The sequence below is a fragment of the Beta vulgaris genome, chromosome 7, assembly GCF_026745355.1.
Source record: "Beta vulgaris subsp. vulgaris cultivar EL10 chromosome 7, EL10.2, whole genome shotgun sequence".
Lineage (NCBI taxonomy): Eukaryota > Viridiplantae > Streptophyta > Magnoliopsida > Caryophyllales > Amaranthaceae > Beta > Beta vulgaris.
In genome coordinates, this window is record NC_079208.1 from 33647038 (window position 1) to 33666145 (window position 19108).

The 19108-nt window shown below is 36.6% G+C and overlaps 1 protein-coding gene and 1 long non-coding RNA gene across 7 annotated transcripts; one reads left to right on the forward strand and one right to left on the reverse strand.

Annotated features, from left to right (window-relative positions):
• The first annotated feature begins 2021 nt into the window (after positions 1-2021).
• On the forward strand, positions 2022-7204 carry LOC104899148 (cellulose synthase-like protein D5). The gene is made up of 3 exons (XM_010686288.3): positions 2022-3150; positions 4022-4826; positions 5280-7204. Exons 1-3 carry the CDS (start codon positions 2201-2203, stop codon positions 7050-7052), a joined length of 3528 nt encoding a protein of 1175 aa, XP_010684590.1. The 5' UTR covers positions 2022-2200; the 3' UTR covers positions 7053-7204.
• Positions 7205-14583: 7379 nt separating this feature from the next.
• LOC104899147 (uncharacterized) lies at positions 14584-17085 on the reverse strand. Of its 6 annotated transcripts, none has more exons than XR_008970354.1 (3): positions 16408-17061; positions 16093-16188; positions 14584-15963 (listed from the first exon to the last, which is right to left on the reverse strand). It is a non-coding gene; the product is annotated as an uncharacterized LOC104899147 (long non-coding RNA). The 6 variants fall into 6 exon arrangements; XR_008970353.1 differs by having other exon boundaries at positions 14584-15238; positions 15802-15926; positions 16093-17056; XR_008970349.1 differs by having other exon boundaries at positions 14584-15238; positions 15802-15963; positions 16093-17053.
• Between the last annotated feature and the right edge of the window lie 2023 nt (positions 17086-19108).

Here is a 19108-nt window from a genome sequence, read left to right on the forward strand (position 1 = left end):
TGAGTACACAAGTAGAATTTTAGAGAAATATTATGTGTGGCTAGAACTAGTTTTTCTTTCACAATCTCTTTATATCAAATGACCCTTCCCAAAAGAAAATAAGATGCAACACATTACTTAACTTAATTATTCTACATTAAGTACTTGAATCTGCGTTGCTTGTTTTAATAAATCTCAAAAAGTATGATCATTGGTATTTTTATTTTATTTTTCTTATTTGTATTTCTTGAGATATAGCATTTTAATTTGACAATATATTTTGTATGTTATACAATTTTCACTTAATTGGGTCCACTTTTCTTATGACATAGGTTTTTTTTGGTTCACCATTTGATCGATTTTTTTTTTGAAAGGAATGTGATCGATTTTTTGGTTAGTCACAATATGAATAAACATATCTTATCGTTTGTAATGGGGATGGATTTTTATTTTTGTTTTTATCCCATTATTTTATATGAGTGGTGGATGGTCTAAGATGCATCCTATACAAAATATTGAGCTGTAAGTTTTTTTTTATTTTTTATTTTTTTTGTGTTTGCACCCGTTTCATCCTTCGGGCTACATTCGGATCGATGCCAAATTCGGGGTGGTTAAGTTTCATTCCTCTCTCAAGATTGTTGCGGGGATTCGAACACAGATCCGTCCTACCAAAACCAGTCTCCATCACCACTGGGCCAACACTTACTTGGTAAATATTGAACGTAAGTCATAAATCATGGGATGCAATTATAACATATGGGATAATGGAATGGATAAAAAAAAAAAAACATATGTGATAATGATTAATTCAGAGTTAGACTAAAATTCACACATTTCCGCTAGTTTTCTAAGACTTCCCGCCTCAAATTTATGAAAATAATTACATCATCATGAAACACCCTAATAATAACTCTCATATTTGCATGAACAGTGGCGGAGCCACTAAGGAACAAGGGGTAGCATCTGCTACCCCTGGTTTTTGTAAAAGAATTATTTTCGCGTCTTTTACATAGATGAGTAGAGGAGTGCAGTTGGATTCCTGGCAGTTTGGAAAGTTCAAAGGCAATGTTGAAGGTCCCGTGATCGATGATCTCGTCTGTAGCCTTTTAGATTTTTGCTTTTGCTACTTATATTTGGGCTTTCAGCTAGTTTCTAACCATATTAGGTGATCTATGAGTGGGATGGTAATTATCCAATGTTTATTATGAATGATCTTAAAAAAAGCTTTTTTTGGAAAATAATAAAAGTTAGATATATCTATATTTGCCACTGTTAAATCGTGTTTATAAATTAATCTCTAATTAGATAAAATTAATATTTTTAATGATGTCTTGAGAAAGATTATTAATAAATTGTAAATAGGTTATGGACTATAAGAACTCGATGTCAACTATTGTAATTATTTAATCACTAAGTAATATTAAACTCTATTACTTTTCGACCAAGTAAGTGTTGGCCCAGTGGTGATGGGGACTGGCTTTGGTAGGACGGACCCGTGTTCGAATCCTCGCAACACCCTTGGGAGGTGAATGAAACCTAATCACCCCGAACTTGGCCTCGATCCGGATGTCACCCGAAGGGTGAACCGGGTGCAAACACCCAAAAAAAAAAAACTCTATTACTTTTCGAGTTTCATAGTATAATTTTTTTTGCATTCATAATATTGTAATATTACGCTACCCCGCACTTAAAATCCTAGATCCGCCACTGTGCATGAACATGAAATTTTAATAATCGAAAGAAGATCTACTAAAGCTGCTATTATCTCTGAGGTCTAACTTTAACCTCCGACTCCACCTTTATCACCGATTTTCTAAATTAAGACCGTTATAATAAAGTCATGATATATGTTGACTTCACGACTAACCTACTTCATATCTTTATTCTTGTCTTAATATGCATACATATATAGCCGTCCGATCACATCGTACAGATAATTGACGATCAAGATTACTCGACCGTTACATTTTATTGACCCCACCAACCACTTTTTCAAAAATTTAAAAATTGAGCCGTTTTTCTCCACTTCTTACTTCTTCATCCTCTTCTTCTACCTTAAACCCACAATCATTCATCTACCTCCCCCTCTCTGTTTCTCTCCACTTCATGAAAATTTCATTTCTGATTTTTCATAAACTACCATAATTTTCCTGAAATCTAGCAAATTGATAAAGAAAATAGGTACCCAAATACCCAATAAATTCCAAAAAAGAAAAAGAAGATGATAAAGAAACCGTCATCTCCTACAACTTCTCCGGTTACGATAACGGTAACATCAGGCGGGGGAGGAAGAAGAAGCATCGGATTAACAAGCCCAATTCAACGCCACTCTCTCTCCCCTCTTAGCGCAAAAAGCAACCGCAATTCCTCCGCTAGAAGGAGGCGATACTCCATCTCTCAGCAACAGAATGAGGCTGTTGACGGAGAAGAAGATGAAGAACTCGTATCGTATACGGTTCATATCCCCCCAACCCCAGAAAGGCCTCCGTTTCCGTCAATTTCTGATTCGCAGAACAGCAATGTCAATGGAGTGGAAGCCCGATCATCGGGTCGGGACGGGCCTTATCCGGGCCAGGGTGAGTTTGGGGCAGGTTTCATCTCAGGGACGATTTTTACAGGTGGGTTTAACTCGGTTACACGCGGGCACGTGATAGAATGCTCGGTGGAGAAGCCGGAGGGGGGGAAGTCACGTGAGGGGTGTATGATGAAAGGGTGTGATGAGAAAGGGATAAATCCGTGTGATTGTGGGTTTAAGATTTGTAGGGAGTGTTATTTGGATTGTTTGGGGAACAAAAATGGCGGGAATTGTCCTGGGTGTAAGGAGTTGTATGATAAGGAGGAGAGAGAATGTGGTAGGAGTAAAGAATTATTGGATGAAGAAGATGAAGATGAAGCTCGTCCACTGCCGAAAATGGCGGAATTAAAGATGGATAAGAGGCTTTCCTTGGTGAAATCGGTCAAGAACCCGCCTGATTTCGATCATAATAGGTGGTTGTTTGAGACTAAGGGGACTTATGGGTATGGAAATGCGGTTTGGCCTAAAGATGGGTACGGGTTCGGGCCTGGAGAAGGGAATAACGGGTTCGAATATCCGCCGGATTTCGGAGAGAGGTGTAGGAAGCCTTTGACTAGGAAGGTTGCTGTTTCTGCTGCTATTCTCAGTCCTTATAGGTATATTTGTTTATACCAACTTCAAGACTTTTTTTTATCGTGGATTATTTTTGATATAATTGGGTTATTTATGTGGTTTTGGCTATTATTTGAGCATGTTTATGTTATTATTAATGTAATTGGGTTCTTTATGTGGTTTTGGCTATAATTTGAGCATGTTTATGTTATTTTGAATATAATTGGGTTCTTTATGTGGTTTTGACTATAATTTGAGCATGTTTATCTTATTTTAAATATAATTGGGTTGTTTATGTGGTTTTGGCTATAATTTGAGCATGTTTAAGTTGTAGTTTTCTGATACTGTGATTTAGAAATTATTGTGTGTTATGTCTTGATTAGATGCGTTGATCTACTTAGATGTCAGATTAGACTAATTTTTTTACGCAAGTATTAACATTTATAGGATTCGTTTGGCATCCTTTCTGAAAATTTTAAGATAATTGAAACAAGCTTAATTGACTAAAAACTGGCTCTTTATATCATTTAATGCATTCGAGCTCATGTCTATTCATACACTATATGCAAATATCAATGTTGATATGTAGCTGAAACATTTTTACAATATAAGCTTGATTGACTAAAACCTGGCTCTTTTTCATGTATTATATCTGAGTCTGAGGGGCTAGAGTAATATGACTAGGGGCGGGGTTATTTATTAGGAGTATTTAGTAACATCTATTGGGGATTAGAGCAATTTGACTTCACAATATATACTACAGGGTCTTTTATTAGAACTGTATAGTTTCCTCAAGTATGAGTACATATGCGGTTATACAGATTTGGGATGCGTATGGATCTTTATACTTTGTTATAGTAAAGTTGAGTGCATGATTCATGATGCTTGATACTCATATTAATCCATGTGATGCAGATTACTAATGGTTATACGTCTTGCTGCCCTGGGCTTATACCTTACATGGAGAATTCGACATCCTAACCATGAAGCCATGTGGTTATGGGGCATGTCTGTAACATGTGAAGTTTGGTTTGCATTCTCTTGGCTTCTAGACCAGCTTCCAAAACTCTGTCCTGTTAACAGAATAGCCGACCTTTCTGTCTTAAAAGACCGGTATGAATCTCCCAATCTTCGCAACCCAAAGGGTAGATCTGACCTTCCTGGAATCGATGTATTTGTTTCCACTGCAGACCCAGAAAAAGAACCTCCTCTTGTAACAGCCAATACCATCCTCTCTATCCTTGCAGTTGACTATCCTGTAGAGAAGTTGGCATGTTATCTTTCAGATGATGGTGGTTCACTTTTGACATTCGAAGCCTTAGCTGAGACTGCGAGTTTTGCCAGAACTTGGGTGCCTTTCTGCAGAAAGCATGGTATAGAACCAAGAAATCCTGAAGCATACTTTGGGCAGAAGAAGGATTTCCTCAAGAACAAAGTGAGGTTGGATTTTGTTCGAGAGAGGAGACGAGTGAAGAGAGAATATGACGAGTTTAAAGTGAGAATTAACTCGTTACCGGAATCTATTAGACGAAGATCTGATGCGTACAATGCCCATGAAGAGCTTCGCGCTAAGAAGAAACAAATGGAAATGGGAGGAAATTGTGCAGAGCCCTTAAAGGTTGCCAAAGGAACATGGATGTCTGATGGTGCTCAATGGCCTGGGACTTGGTCTTCAACTGGGCCTGATCACTCTAGAGGTGATCATGCTGGTATCATTCAGGTAATTTTGTTGTTCTAATTTGGTCTTTTTTCCTTTAGCAGCAAAAGCTTGATGACAATATAGTTGCCTTGCCTTTGTCAATTTATTATTTCACGAAGAGATTATGTTTTGTCTAATAATGCATAAAATGATATCTATCAAGCAAACAATATAGTATTATCTTTAATATCAATTCATCTTAAATACTAGCTTATTGTATTCAATAATGTTGGCATTTCGAGAAAAGATAGTCCTTGTTTAATGCCACAAGAACAAGATTCAATTTGAAATTTCCATTAAGATGACCTTTCAGAATAACTAGATACATTTGGATGATATTTTTGATATTTCTATGTTAGTACACCAGAATGACCATTAGAAAATCAGATTTTTTTTCATTACTCTTAACTGCTTTATTTCCAAATTCATAATTGTTTGAATGATTTAATCTCATCTAAGCTTATTTTTCTGTAGGCCATGCTAGCACCACCCAACTCGGAACCAGTTTATGGATCAGAAGCAGATGGTGAGAACTTGATAAACACAACGGAAGTAGATATACGTGTTCCATTGCTAGTTTATGTATCCAGAGAAAAGAGACCAGGCTATGATCACAACAAGAAAGCAGGTGCTATGAATGCGTTAGTGAGAACTAGTGCAATAATGTCGAATGGTCCTTTCATTCTCAACCTCGACTGTGATCATTACATCCACAACTCCTTAGCTCTAAGAGAAGGAATGTGTTTCATGCTTGACAGAGGTGGTGATAGAATCTGTTATGTCCAATTCCCTCAAAGATTTGAAGGAATCGATCCTAGTGATCGTTATGCAAACCATAACACTGTGTTTTTTGATGTGTCAATGAGAGCTTATGATGGGTTACAAGGACCAATGTATGTTGGTACAGGATGTATTTTCAGGAGGATTGCACTTTATGGGTTTAGTCCACCTAGGGCCACTGAACATCACGGATGGTTTGGATCAAGAAAATTCAAATTGTTATTAAGGAGGAAATCCAAGAAGGAACAAAACCCAGAAGAGTTTGTTTTGCCAGTTCAAGAAAATGAAGAAGATGAAGATTTAGACATTGAGTCATTACTCCTTCCTAAGAGATTTGGAAATTCCACTTCTTTAGCTGCATCAATTCCAGTAGCAGAATATCAAGGTAGGCTTCTTCAGGATCTCCACGGCAAGGGTAACCAAGGGAGGCCAGCAGGGTCACTAGCTGTCCCTCGAGAGCCTCTTGATGCTGCTACTGTCGCAGAGGCCATTAGTGTTATTTCATGTTTCTACGAGGATAGAACCGAGTGGGGTAAACGTGTAGGGTGGATATATGGTTCTGTAACAGAAGATGTTGTGACAGGTTATAGGATGCACAACCGAGGATGGAGGTCGATTTATTGTGTAACTAAAAGAGATGCATTTCGAGGAACTGCCCCAATCAATCTTACTGACCGACTTCATCAAGTTCTCCGATGGGCAACTGGGTCAGTGGAGATATTTTTCTCGAAAAACAATGCCTTCTTCGCAAGTAGGAGGATGAAGTTGTTACAAAGGGTTGCTTACCTAAATGTGGGTTTCTACCCTTTCACTTCCATCTTCCTCATTGTCTATTGCTTCCTTCCTGCTCTCTCTCTTTTCTCAGGACAATTCATAGTCCGATCCTTGAGTGTAACATTCCTCATCCTACTCCTGGTAGTAACTCTGTCATTATGTATGCTTGCACTCCTCGAGATCAAATGGTCAGGAATCACACTACACGACTGGTGGAGGAACGAGCAGTTTTGGCTGATTGGAGGAACAAGTGCACACCCTGCTGCTGTTCTTCAAGGTTTACTAAAAGTCATAGCAGGAGTCGATATCTCATTCACATTAACCTCAAAATCTGCTACACCAGATGATGGAGAAGATGAGTTTGCTGATCTCTATGTCTTTAAATGGAGTTTCTTAATGGTTCCTCCTATAACAATCATGATGGTTAATATGATGGCTATTGGTGTGGGTACTGCTAGGACTCTATATAGTCCATTTCCACAGTGGAGTAAGCTTCTTGGAGGCGTTTTCTTCAGTTTTTGGGTGCTTTGCCATCTCTATCCTTTTGCTAAAGGAATGATGGGGAGAAGAGGACGGGTTCCAACAATAGTCTTTGTTTGGTCTGGACTTCTATCGATTATTATCTCATTGCTTTGGGTATATATTAGTCCTCCTGCTGGAACTCAGGCTTACATGAAGTTCGACTTTCCTTAGTCGATCATACTTGAGGATTTGTAATCAAAATGAAGTTCTTGCTTAGACTTCATCTTGCTGTTTATAGGATATCAAGTTCAGTATGATTTTTTCATGAAAATCTTGTAATTTGAAGTTAGTTTCTTTTATGAAATGCTCTTATTATATCTTTAGTTTGAAGTGTATCAATTGTAATTGATTCCACAGCTATATGATTGCAAGTTGTTCTCTTGCTACTTGTACTACAACAAGAAGATAATTTTTGGATTGATCCTAAAGTTTTTTTTGGGGAAAGACCAATTAAATTAGGGTTTTGTTGGGAAAACCACTTAAATTTCTTTTTAAGAGAATGACCAATCAAAATACTTTCGTTGGCAACTTAACACCACATTATGATTTTGCCAAATTGTCAACTTTTCGGCGTTGACAATTTCTTTCCCTCCAAAACCTCTTTTTTTTTTTCTTGTTTTGTCTTATTTCCCCCCTTCTTACTATTTAAAAGCCTTAATTTCTCCAATTTTCCCTAATTTACGCAATTTTCTTCATTTTATTGAAACTAAAGCTCTCATCTTCAACCTCAGAGCGGATAGTAGTACTCGTTAGAGAACTCTGAGCAAGTACACTCGTCCGAGTTCGTAGAGGAGAAACGGGTGAACCCATATCGTAAATCAGGCTTGTTGTAGGTAAACGAAAATCTAGAACAATGTGAGTGAGTGAGGAGAGAGGAGGAGATAAAGAGTGTTAATTAGTGAGAAGATGGAAAAGTGGGCAAGAAGGACTTGAAGAAGAAGAAGACATGAAGAGTTTTGAAAGAGAGAAAAAATATAGGGATCTCGTGAAATAAAGAGGAGAAAACAAAAAACGAGGTTTTGGAACCAATTGTCAACGCCGGAAAGTTGATAATTTGGTCTGAAAATCATATTGTGGTGTTAGTTGCCAAATGAAGTATTATGTTTGGTACTTCCTTCCAAAAAAAATTTAAATAGTGTTTCCCTATAAAAACCCTATTTTAATTAGTCCTTACAAAAAAATCCTTATCCTATGATACTCTTTATGCATTACGGGTCTGTTCTCTTCTTCATAAAATAATGAATCGAACTGAACTGAACTGAATTGAATTAAACTGAAATGAATTAAATTGTAACTAAGAAATGATAATTGGAGCTGAATTGAACTAAATTGTTTTGAACTGAACTAAACTGAACTGAATCGAACTAAACTGAACTAATTGCAATTGAATTGAACTAAACTGAACGGAAATAAACTGGAGAGAACATGCCTACATTACAAACATAAGATACATATATGTAAAAAAATATGATGTTTGACGTGTGTGGCCACTTTTGCTTCTGGCCTTGCAATTGGATGCCTACAAATTATATAGATTCACGAAAACTAATCATCTGATGAATTCATTAGTTGTTTGACACTTTCATGTTAGAGGAAACTTAGTTGTTTTATTCGATTGGTGCGTTATGTTCACCTTTGAAAAAAAAGAAGTTTCATGTTTAATAAAATATACTAAAGTTCATATAAATTTAGATAAAGAGAATACTTTAAAACGTTTTGAAATGTGTATTTTACAACGTTCAGCCAAAAACAAAAATCGATAAGACCTTCAATGTATCTGTAAATATTTAATAATCTTATTTAATTAAGGGGTAGGCAGTTAGAACACAAGAGCAGAAGAGGTCATGCTATTAGAGAACGATTTGTGAGAAATTATTTTATTTATCGTAATTTTTGTGAAAAAAATAATATATCAGTTTTTCTTGAATATCGATCATTGACCTTCGCTATTGCAAGATGTTTTGTTTCTTTTTGAGTTACTGTCGTAGAAATGGAATGAATCTTTGCAGCAGAATTGTCAAAGATTGAGCCATGTAAGAAAATGATTTCTCTAACAGCATGACCTCTTCTGCTCCTGTGTTTTAATTACCTACCCCTTAATTAATACTTTCAACCAGAGTGTTGCATGCAATCCATGACTACTTCCTACATATAGTCAATAACCTAAAGTTTTGGAGAACCTTTTAAATAATTAAAATAGTCCAAAATGTTAATTTCTTGCAGTTAGCTATTCACCAAAAAAGTCTTGCATTTTTTAATCCATTTTTGTACTATAATGTTTAATTTTTGAGGTCTCCAAAACTTGAGATCATTATAAAACAATTGAAACTTGGATTATTTTTAGAAGCTGGATAAAGACTATGATTATGTTCAGTTCACCTTATTTTTACTTATTTCAAATCAGATTAGAAAAAAATAAATTCAGATCAGATCAGAAAAAATAAGTTCAGATTAGATCAGATAAATTATTCAGATCAGATAAGTTCAGATCAGATTATTCATATCAGATCATACTTATATTTAAAAACTTATTATTACTATTAATACTATTATTTAATACTCTCTCCATGTCAAAATATAGTATCCATTTTCCCTTTTTTTTCACGCTAATATATGCAACTAGAATCTAAGAGGGATAGTAAATATTTTTTGTTTATTTAAATAAATATTGTGTGGAAAAAGAAGATTTTAGGAGAAAGAATGGAGAGTAATTGGTGAAAGAGCATTAGTTATAACATTTTGGCTGAATAAACAAAGGAAAAAACAAAATTCAAGAAGCAATTAAATGATGGGACACAATTTTTCTAGATAAATTACGGAAAAATATGGAATTAAATATGAAAATGGAAACTATTTTTTGGGACACCAAAAATGAAAATGGGAACTATATTTTGGGACGGAAGGAGTAGTACATTTGTTCAAAAGGATTATTATTATTGTCGATATAATAGTTTGATTTTTGTAATGTAATTATTAATTATTAATATTGATAATTATTATTAATCTCGTTGTTATCATTATAAATGTCATCGTTATTATTATTTTAGTTATTTTATTATTATTAAATAATATAAAATTAAAAATCACGTGTTAAAAACATAAAATTGGCGCACAAATAAGAAATATATAAAATATGATAACTAAATTTGACAGTAGAATTTATGTTTATCCTCCAACCAACAAACAAGTCAATACATGGGAAACCACCAACCATTGATACAGTACAAAAAAAGTCAATTTTTTGATAAGTAAAAAAGTTTGTCAAGCACAACACTCTGCTCAAGGAAACTCTAGAGCAAAACAGGACCTTTTGATTTTTTATATATTAAAAAAATGAAATAATGGAGAGGGGATTTATTTTAAGGGCAAATAATGGAGAATTATATTTGCGGCAATTAAGGAAAAAATAAGGCCGACAAATGGTAGGTGGTAGGCGATAGGTGGCAAACAACTGGTGGTGGACTGGTGGTTCTTCCAAGGCCGATAGAGTTGCATAAGGCAAGTGACGGGGCTAGGGGAGGTTGCGTGGTGTGCAGCGTGAAAGAGAAATTAGTAGTATTAAAGTTTCATAGTTGTTTGTATATCTTATTTTATTTTATATTTTTTTGATAATTTTTGGGATTTCATTAATCAAGCCAAAGACCCGTTTATACACAATATGCAACGATAAGGAAGGAGGGACTCATAGGCGGCCCAATTGTGCCATGTCGCTACACATGATTTACCAAAGTTTAAACAGAATATATTATAGCCAAGCTAAAAATTCATCCTTTCTTGAGAGTCCTTGTTTTGCTAGCGAGTCTGCAACCATGTTTGATCTTCTTCCTTTATAAGTAATAGAAATCCCTGGATCTTTTTTGGAATCACCCCTAATGAAGTTTATAGTGAAGTTCAAATCCATGGACCCCATCTTTATTTGTGCACCATTGCACGACATTCTTCAAGTCTGATTCTACTATCAAATGCACCTTCGGAACTCTACTACATGAAGAGGTAATCTTCAGAACCCGATGAATTGCAAGGACTTCTGCGTTTTTTGATCTCCATGAATGGAATTGGGCTTGAAAACATACAAATGAATTTGCCATGATGATCTATGAGAATTCCGCCAATATCTGATGATTATGAAATTGGGTTGATCGAGGCATCTACGTTCCACTTCAACTGCCTAAGAGGAGGAGGGATCCAGAGGTCTGCGAATTTTGTGGAGGTGATGAACGATGGTGATGATGAAATGGGTTGTCATTGGACACAGAGGGTTGCGGATAATTGCATCCATGGAGTAGGGGAACGGGACGCCCCAACCTCGAATCCACCAACTCGGAGAAGGATTAGATATTTGAGTTGAATTAATGAGCATGAATTACCCCCGAAAATTCTCGCATTTATTTCTTTCCAAATAGTCCAAATAATGATGAAAAAAAACTGCATTCCATATTTTGCGAAAGAAAATACCTCAATAGGGGGGAAGCCATTGTTCATAAGCCTCCTTGATAGAAGAGGGAAATATCCAGCCTAAGGACCACGTGCCAAGCCACCATGACCATAGTGGCCAAGGATGATAGGCAGAAAAGGAAGAGATGAGTGATGCTTTCCGAGTGATTATTACACATGACACATAAGTTCTCTGAACTTTAAATTATACCAAGCCTCCATAACCTTTCCGTCGTGTTGACTCGGTCAATGATTGAAATCCAGACGAAAATTTCAATTTTAAATGGAAACAGCCCTTTCCACAACCCCTTTACAACATCTAGATTGATGGAAGTCTTGCTTTGCGAGTTCAAAAGAAAGGGACTTTAACGACAATTCGCCTGATTTGCTAGGAGTACATATTGTATCATCCGCCTTGCCATGGAGAAGAACAACTCTACCCAGCAGGGTTTGAAGAAGATCGTGTTCCACGCAATCTTGCAGGCGAAGACTTCGGGTACATAGTAAGCTCCATCTCCATTCATACCCGTCCCAAAAACCGCGGCTTGACACAAGAGCATCAAGAAAGAGGGCTACTCGAAAAAGTCGCGGGCAAATAAAATTGAGATGCAATTCTCCCACCCAGATATTTTTTCAAATACCATTTATGATCAGATTTTTTGAAGGGTTGATACCTAGGATTGCTTGACAAATCCCCTTCCAAGGCCCACCGTGCTTCAGGACAAAAAAATCAATAGCTGAAAAAGGTGCGCTAAGCCCGTACTTGACTTGACACTAGTAGACTAAACCTTATATGTCACTTAGTAACAAATGCGGTTTTTGTAAAACTGCATCCGAAAAATACATAAAAAATGGGAGGAAAAGTTGATAGAACAATCTGATGCGGTCCACAAGAAGACAGCATCAGATTATATAAACTGCTACGGTTTTTTAACAGTCTGATTTGATTTGTTGGATCGCATCAGAAAATTGGTTACTAAACGTATTATTTATTATTTGGGCCTCAGAAATCACGTGGCCCAGCTCACTCGTCCACCTTGTTTTCTCACACGACCAGGTTTAAATGTTATTTTGCCACACTCTCATCATCTCTCCCAGTGAAATGTTGCCCAGCTCCACATTTTTCACGCCTCTCTCTCTCTCTCAACTTCCCATCTCTCTTCTATCGTTCCCTCTTCCCTCTTCCCTCTTGTCAGCACATCTAAAATGGCGAAGGAACTTCCCTCTTTTCCTCAATTCTTTTCATTCGTAATTGGTGGCTCAAAGTCCGTCTTCATCATCTTCACCTGATTCGAGAATTGCGGCAACAAAACCTGCGACCTTCCGTCCTTGCCACCACGACTCCAATATGCTCTGAGGTCTCTTTCTCTCTCTCTTCTCTCATGTTTTCCTTTTGATTTAAGATTTAGGGTTTCTGAAAATTGAAATAATTGATTTTTGCTGCACTTGTAAATTTACCACATAAAGCAGATTGGCTACAAATTAGACGAATAAGGTGCTTTTCGTGCCCTCATTTTCTTCAACATATTACTAGAGAAATATTTGGAAAATTTCACTTTGTTTTTGGTCTAATTTCGACTTTTAAAGTTGATTTAGCAATAAATTTTTATGCTTTCATTGCTAATTTACTACTTGATTCATATAGTAGTATAATTTTTGACTCTGTATTGTGCTATTGATTAGTAGATTATAAATCATGAAACTGAATTTAGTAGCATTATCAGTTATTATATGAAATATATTGTCCTTAGTGATTTTGGATTGAAGCTTAGTGTTTATGAATGCTTATCTTGTTAAAATAGGTATAGTTGTGAGGGTGGATTATAACTGATGGACTATGAGGGACTAGCGGATGATAAAATTTGGTCTTGCAATTTAGCTCTATACTGAACTTACCAAGTTACGAGAACTTGTTACACTTGAATGGACCGTATGTTTACCCTTCATACCTAATAAGCCCTGAAAATTAATCTTTTACAGGTGAAGCAAAAGCTAACTTCCGTATTGCGTGGGGATAGTGTTCAAGAATTGATAAGCCAAAGTTTGGACCCATAGTTTTTTATAGTAGCTTTGCCAAATTGCCCAAATTATAGCACACTTTGAATGCAATAATTTGGACGATAAAGTGAACAAAGGTCTTGCTCTCTGGTACTTTCATTAGTCACAAGCAGTTGTTGTTTAGGCTGGTATACTCATGCGAATTTCAAAATGTTTGTAAGTCTTCATCTACATAAATAAATTATTCTCTCATGTAACACTAACGGCCCGTTTGATAGTTGGTTATAAATGGTGGTAATGGGAATGAATTTGTGTGTAAATTTGTGAAAAATATCATTGTCCATTACCATGGTAATGCTAATTTATCCTAAAGTGTCCACTTTCCTTCTTGAATTTTCATTCCCATCCAATACCACCTTGTAGGGTGGTAATGAGTGGTAATGAAAATTGCTTCCCCTTGGAGACAAAAACACAAGTTTAGGGGTGAGATTGCTTGTCTATGGAGAAAAAATGGCTCCCCATGGAGATTTTAAGGGTGCTTTCCTAATAAAATTACACTTAAAATTCATTCCCATTACCGCAATTTATTAACGACTACCAAACGGGCCGTAAGTGTTTGAGGCGATTTCAATTTATGTGCATCATGATGTATGATAAGGAGGGGGGCTGGCAGGAGGTTGTGAATAGTATATATGTGAGGGGGGGGGGGTGCATGTGGAGGTTTGTGAAGGGTGGGTGTGTAGGTGTATGTGCAGGTTGATGTGAATGGTGTGTGCGGGTGGGTGGGTGTTCAGGTGGGGGTGATACATATATAATTCACTACAAGAAAATCAATTTTTGGCAACGAAGAAAATCGTTGCCAAATTATATCTGGCAACGATTTTGGATTTTTAGCCACGACATGCGTTTGTCATGGGAGATGCCGTTACAAAAGGCTTTAGAACCAACTTTTTTTCGTTCGAAATATGCTATTATTGGCAACGACATTTTCGCTGCAGAATATAAATTGTTGCTATATTTTGAAACATAGATGGAATATGTAAGTTAAGTTTTGCAACAAAATAACTTGTTGCGAAAATTCCTCCTTTGGCAACACAGTATTTGTTGCCAAAACTTCGCAACAACATTTTTGTTGTTAAAATCAAATTTTATAGTCATTGTTTCAGATGATCTTTATGGCAACAAATATTTTTGTTGTCAAAACAAAGACTATAGTTGACACCCAATTGCAATAGCACATCAATATTTGTAGTAAGCTTGTAGCCCCATCTTTCACCTTTAACATTGCATATCATATGAAATTATTTAATATTTATTACAATTTTATGATAGAAAACTACCAATCAATTTAAAATATTGGCCAACAAAACCAATTAAATGTATGTTCCTTACAAAAAAAATCACCTAATTACAATGAAATTATCATCAGATTCTCCAAAATATACATCATGTTCCCCAAAGTGGATGCCAAAAAGTTTAACGAGTTTCTTTAACAAAAAGTTGTTACACATATGTTAGCTATGCTTAAAATTTGATTTGCATATGATAGTCCTTGTTATCATTCCACCATTTGTCATCCCAGAATTACATGAAAAAAAGGCCATAATGAATCAACATTCAAAACAGAAAACATTTGTATATAATTGAAGATAGAAATCAAATAAAAAAAATCATATAAATAGTTAAACAATTAGAAAGCCAACTATGATAGATTGGCATTGCAAGCAGTCGAAATTATACCAAACCAGGCAGTCAAGCGGGATAACTCACCAGATGGGAACAAGGGAGAAATATATATGATATCGAGATCGCTTTAGAGGTATACAGTATCATTTGTATAACTCACCAGCATGAGAGCTATTATCGATTTCGTTAATAAGCTCCTGAATGCTTGTAACATCTGCACTCTCCTTAGGATTTCAGACCTAGAACAATCAAATTGCTTTTCTATTATAAAAGCTAAATCAATATCACCAACACAACAAGTCTATAAGATTTGAAATATTCTTATTTTCATCAAGTTATTATTTTTTATTAGTAAGCAGATTTGCTGTGGACTGTATCAGTTATTATTTTTTCATCAATGATCCAACCACTAAAAATTAGTAAACTAACAACTTTCTACTATTGTTATGGACTAGTTGTGGACTGTATCAGTTAATTATTTTTATTTTTGCGAGCCCACCGATGCGGACAAAATCCGGATCGGTAAGCCCGATTTTGTCGGGATCGTAGGGGCTCTTTTCCACTAGTGTTAACAGTTAGAAGATATACGGAAGAGGATAAAATGTGAATTAACTACACGACACAAAAAAATGGAATTGAAATTTGATAGACGCGGATATATATTTATCAGCAAAAGTCAAGCTAACATAAATTACAGAAACTCGTTTATGAGCAGACTACGAACAAGCATTATACAATCGTCAAATAATGCACTCAACAAAATATCCCCGTTATCAACAACTGAAGATAAACTTTGGCTAACCTGTTTAGAGGGTAGTAACCTCTTGTTGTCTAGAACTCAATCTCTTTCATTAGACATCAAAACCAGGGCTTGTAATACCACACTTTTTTAATCTTCCATTTAGTTTAATCACAATCCTTCCAGACCTGTAGTAGTAAACATATTCAAATTCTTCAATGTAACCTACAAAAGCAGGTCATAGGATATAGCAATCAATGATACAAACAACAAAATCAAGATGAAAAGTGATCAAATTCTTTCTTGAAAAAAAGGTGAAAACCAATAATTACAAGTGACTATACGATTTCAAACCTCAGAAAAGATGTACAAAGTTCCCCAATTTACATACAAGATACAACCTTGATCCAATTTGAGTCAATGTTGCAGTTACAGGTCATCTAATCAAACCTTCAAATTTAGCAGAAATAAGCTTAAACAAATTACTTTACAATCAACCATAACATAAATCAATTCATTATCTAAAAAAGTATACCCAATTACCAAAAGTTCACTCACCAATCAAACCATGAACAATTTTTTCGACGAAATCCCCCAACAAACGGAAAAAAATCATAAACTATCCTTTAAGAATAATTCATTATGAAAGAAAAAGAGTATAATGTAGACCTCTGAAATGGCGGCGGTTTTAGTGAGACGAAGAGGCTTTTCAATGGCGTTGTAGACATGTTCATAGCTCGATTATTTCAAGGTTTTGACAGTGAAGTAAAATACTTGAGCCCTATATAAATCTACCCCCAAAAATTCGAAATAAAAGAACTTAGATTTTCCTTCTAAAACAAAATTTAGCAATAAAAGATGAACAAGAGAGTATATCAAATCTAAAAAAGATGCATAAAGAACTCACCTCATTTGGTTAGTAATTCCCACTCTTCCGTATTACTTTAGAGCAAACCAAAAGCAGATAATTTAAGCAAAACTAGATAACGAAAAATGATGCAAAATAAGGGCAGTTGGAGTTACCGGTTGTGAAGGGGACCACTGCGATCTATCCTGCTACGGTGGCTATGGCGGTGATGACTGATAGGTGACGGAGAATATCGCCACCTATACAACCATGGAAGCCCTGGAAAGACTCGATATGGTGGTTGCCTGCCTCGAAAACGAAAGAAGAAGGAGGAGAGTGTGTGGCGGATCCGACGGTGAAATAATTTTTGTCGCCAGAGAGAGGGAGGGAGTGGGGAGTGGGGAGTGGGGAGTGGGGAGTTGGGGACTGGGGGATTGGGGAGGCTGCGAGAAATAAGCTGTAGATTTGTTTTGTGTAGACCAAAAACAACTTTTTGTGATTCTAATTAATACCCAAAAAAAAGTTTATGTTGTCTTTTGGGCTTTGGCAATAAAATGTAGTCGTAGAAAAAAAATTATTATTTTAACCCAATAACAAAATTTTGTTGCCATAAGTTGATTTTCTTATAGCAAGAAAACACTTGTTTTTCAAATTTTCGCTCCTTGAAATTTTTAGAGGGTAAGCGAAATTTTATTTACAGCAACCGTTTTTAGTAACAACTCAAAAGTCTTCGTTGCCAATAACTATTTTTAGCAATGAAATTTTAATTTTATTGCTAAATTTTGTTGCAAAAAATCGATTTTCTTGTAGTGGAATTTAGTACTTGTTCTTCATGCTCCTTTAACAGGGCATTAGTGTCTTTCTCACGCAGGTAAACATGGTATTACTTTTGTCATGAAACTGAAACTTCATGCTCCTTGAACAGTGATTAATGTCTTTCCTACGCAGGTAAACAAGCTCTTGCTCTTGCAACTGAACCTTAGTCATTTGATCTGGAAGCTCAAATCTCGTTACGTGTTCTTGACTTTTCTTTCGATCTTAGATACTAATATGGAGCCTCTTATCATGTTGAAGCAAAATTCAACACTTAGTACTGCTTCCAGACTATGAGTCCTAACACTTATGGTGTTTTTTTTTTCGTTTGCCTACATTGCAATATAATAGAGGAATTAATTAAAATGTTTTAATATACAGGAAGATCTAAGTTGCTTAGTATATATCATGATACCTGTTCTAACATATGGAGTCCTTGCATATTTACTTACACGTCCTTACACTAAGTTCGAGGTTGCGCAATATGATACCTAGTGGCCTACTATGTATGTTGATGGATATTTTGGGTCATCAGAATTTATGAATTCGATTTTTCATCTCTTTTTTGTGGTTATTAGGCGGACTCAGAAAATAAAGTGAAGGGAATTTTGGGATACACTGAAGACAAGGCCGTTTTAAACATTTTAGGGACCTGGGCTATTTATATAGAATAGGCCTTGTACAAAAAAAATTACAATTATTAGAGAAATAGAGTCTAAAACACAATGAGAATATTTTTTATTTTACTTTTTAGCATGCCTGAAAATAACAATCTATGTATTATAAACTACTAAGTACTGCTAAATCATGAAATACATAACAATTAAGTACTAACACTAGTGGAAAAATAAGGAAGGGCTGCGGTTAAAAAGGCCCTTAGGGCTGCGTATTTTGATAGCAGCCCTTCACTTTATAAGTAAGGCTACGGTTTTAACAACAAACGCAGCCCTTCATGCTTAAAAGGGCTGCATTTTTGGACTAAAAACGCAGCCCTTCTACAAGTGAAGGCTGCAGTTTTAGTTCAAAAACGCAACCCTTTTGAAATATGAAGGGCTGCGTTTTAGAAAACGCAGCCCTTCTTAAGGTGAAGGGTTGTGTTTTTAGTAAAAAATGCAGCCCTTTTAATTAAGAGGTTGCAACCCTTTAGAATAGAAGCGCTGCGTTTTTTTAAAAGTGTCGCCCTTCTTACTGTGAAGGGCTGCATTTTTTTCAACAAAAGCAGCCCTTTAAGGTTAGAAGGGTTGCGTTTTAAGATAAAAACCGCAACCCTTCGTGTTTTATTTTTTTAAAAAAAAAATTAAATCTGATTCCCACACAGTCCCTGCCCAACCCATCCCACCCCCTGCCCACCACACCCAGCCCTTCCCACCCCCATACCCCACCCCTGCACACCCCCCTGCTGCTAGCCTACCCACCCCTGCACCCCCCGCCAGCCTGCCCACACCAGAAGCCCTTCCCACCCCCTATACACCCCCTGCCAGCCTGCCACACCCCACCACACCCCTGCCGGCCTTCCCACCCCTGCACACCCCCTGCCAGCCTGCTACACCCCAGCCACACCCCCTACCAGCCTGCAACACCCCAGCCACACCCCCTAGCCTTCCCACCCCCTGCAACCCCTGCCACCAGCCTGCACCCCCATCCCCAACCCACCTCTGCCAATCCCTCCACCCAGCACCCCACCACCCACCCCCACCCCCACCCACACCC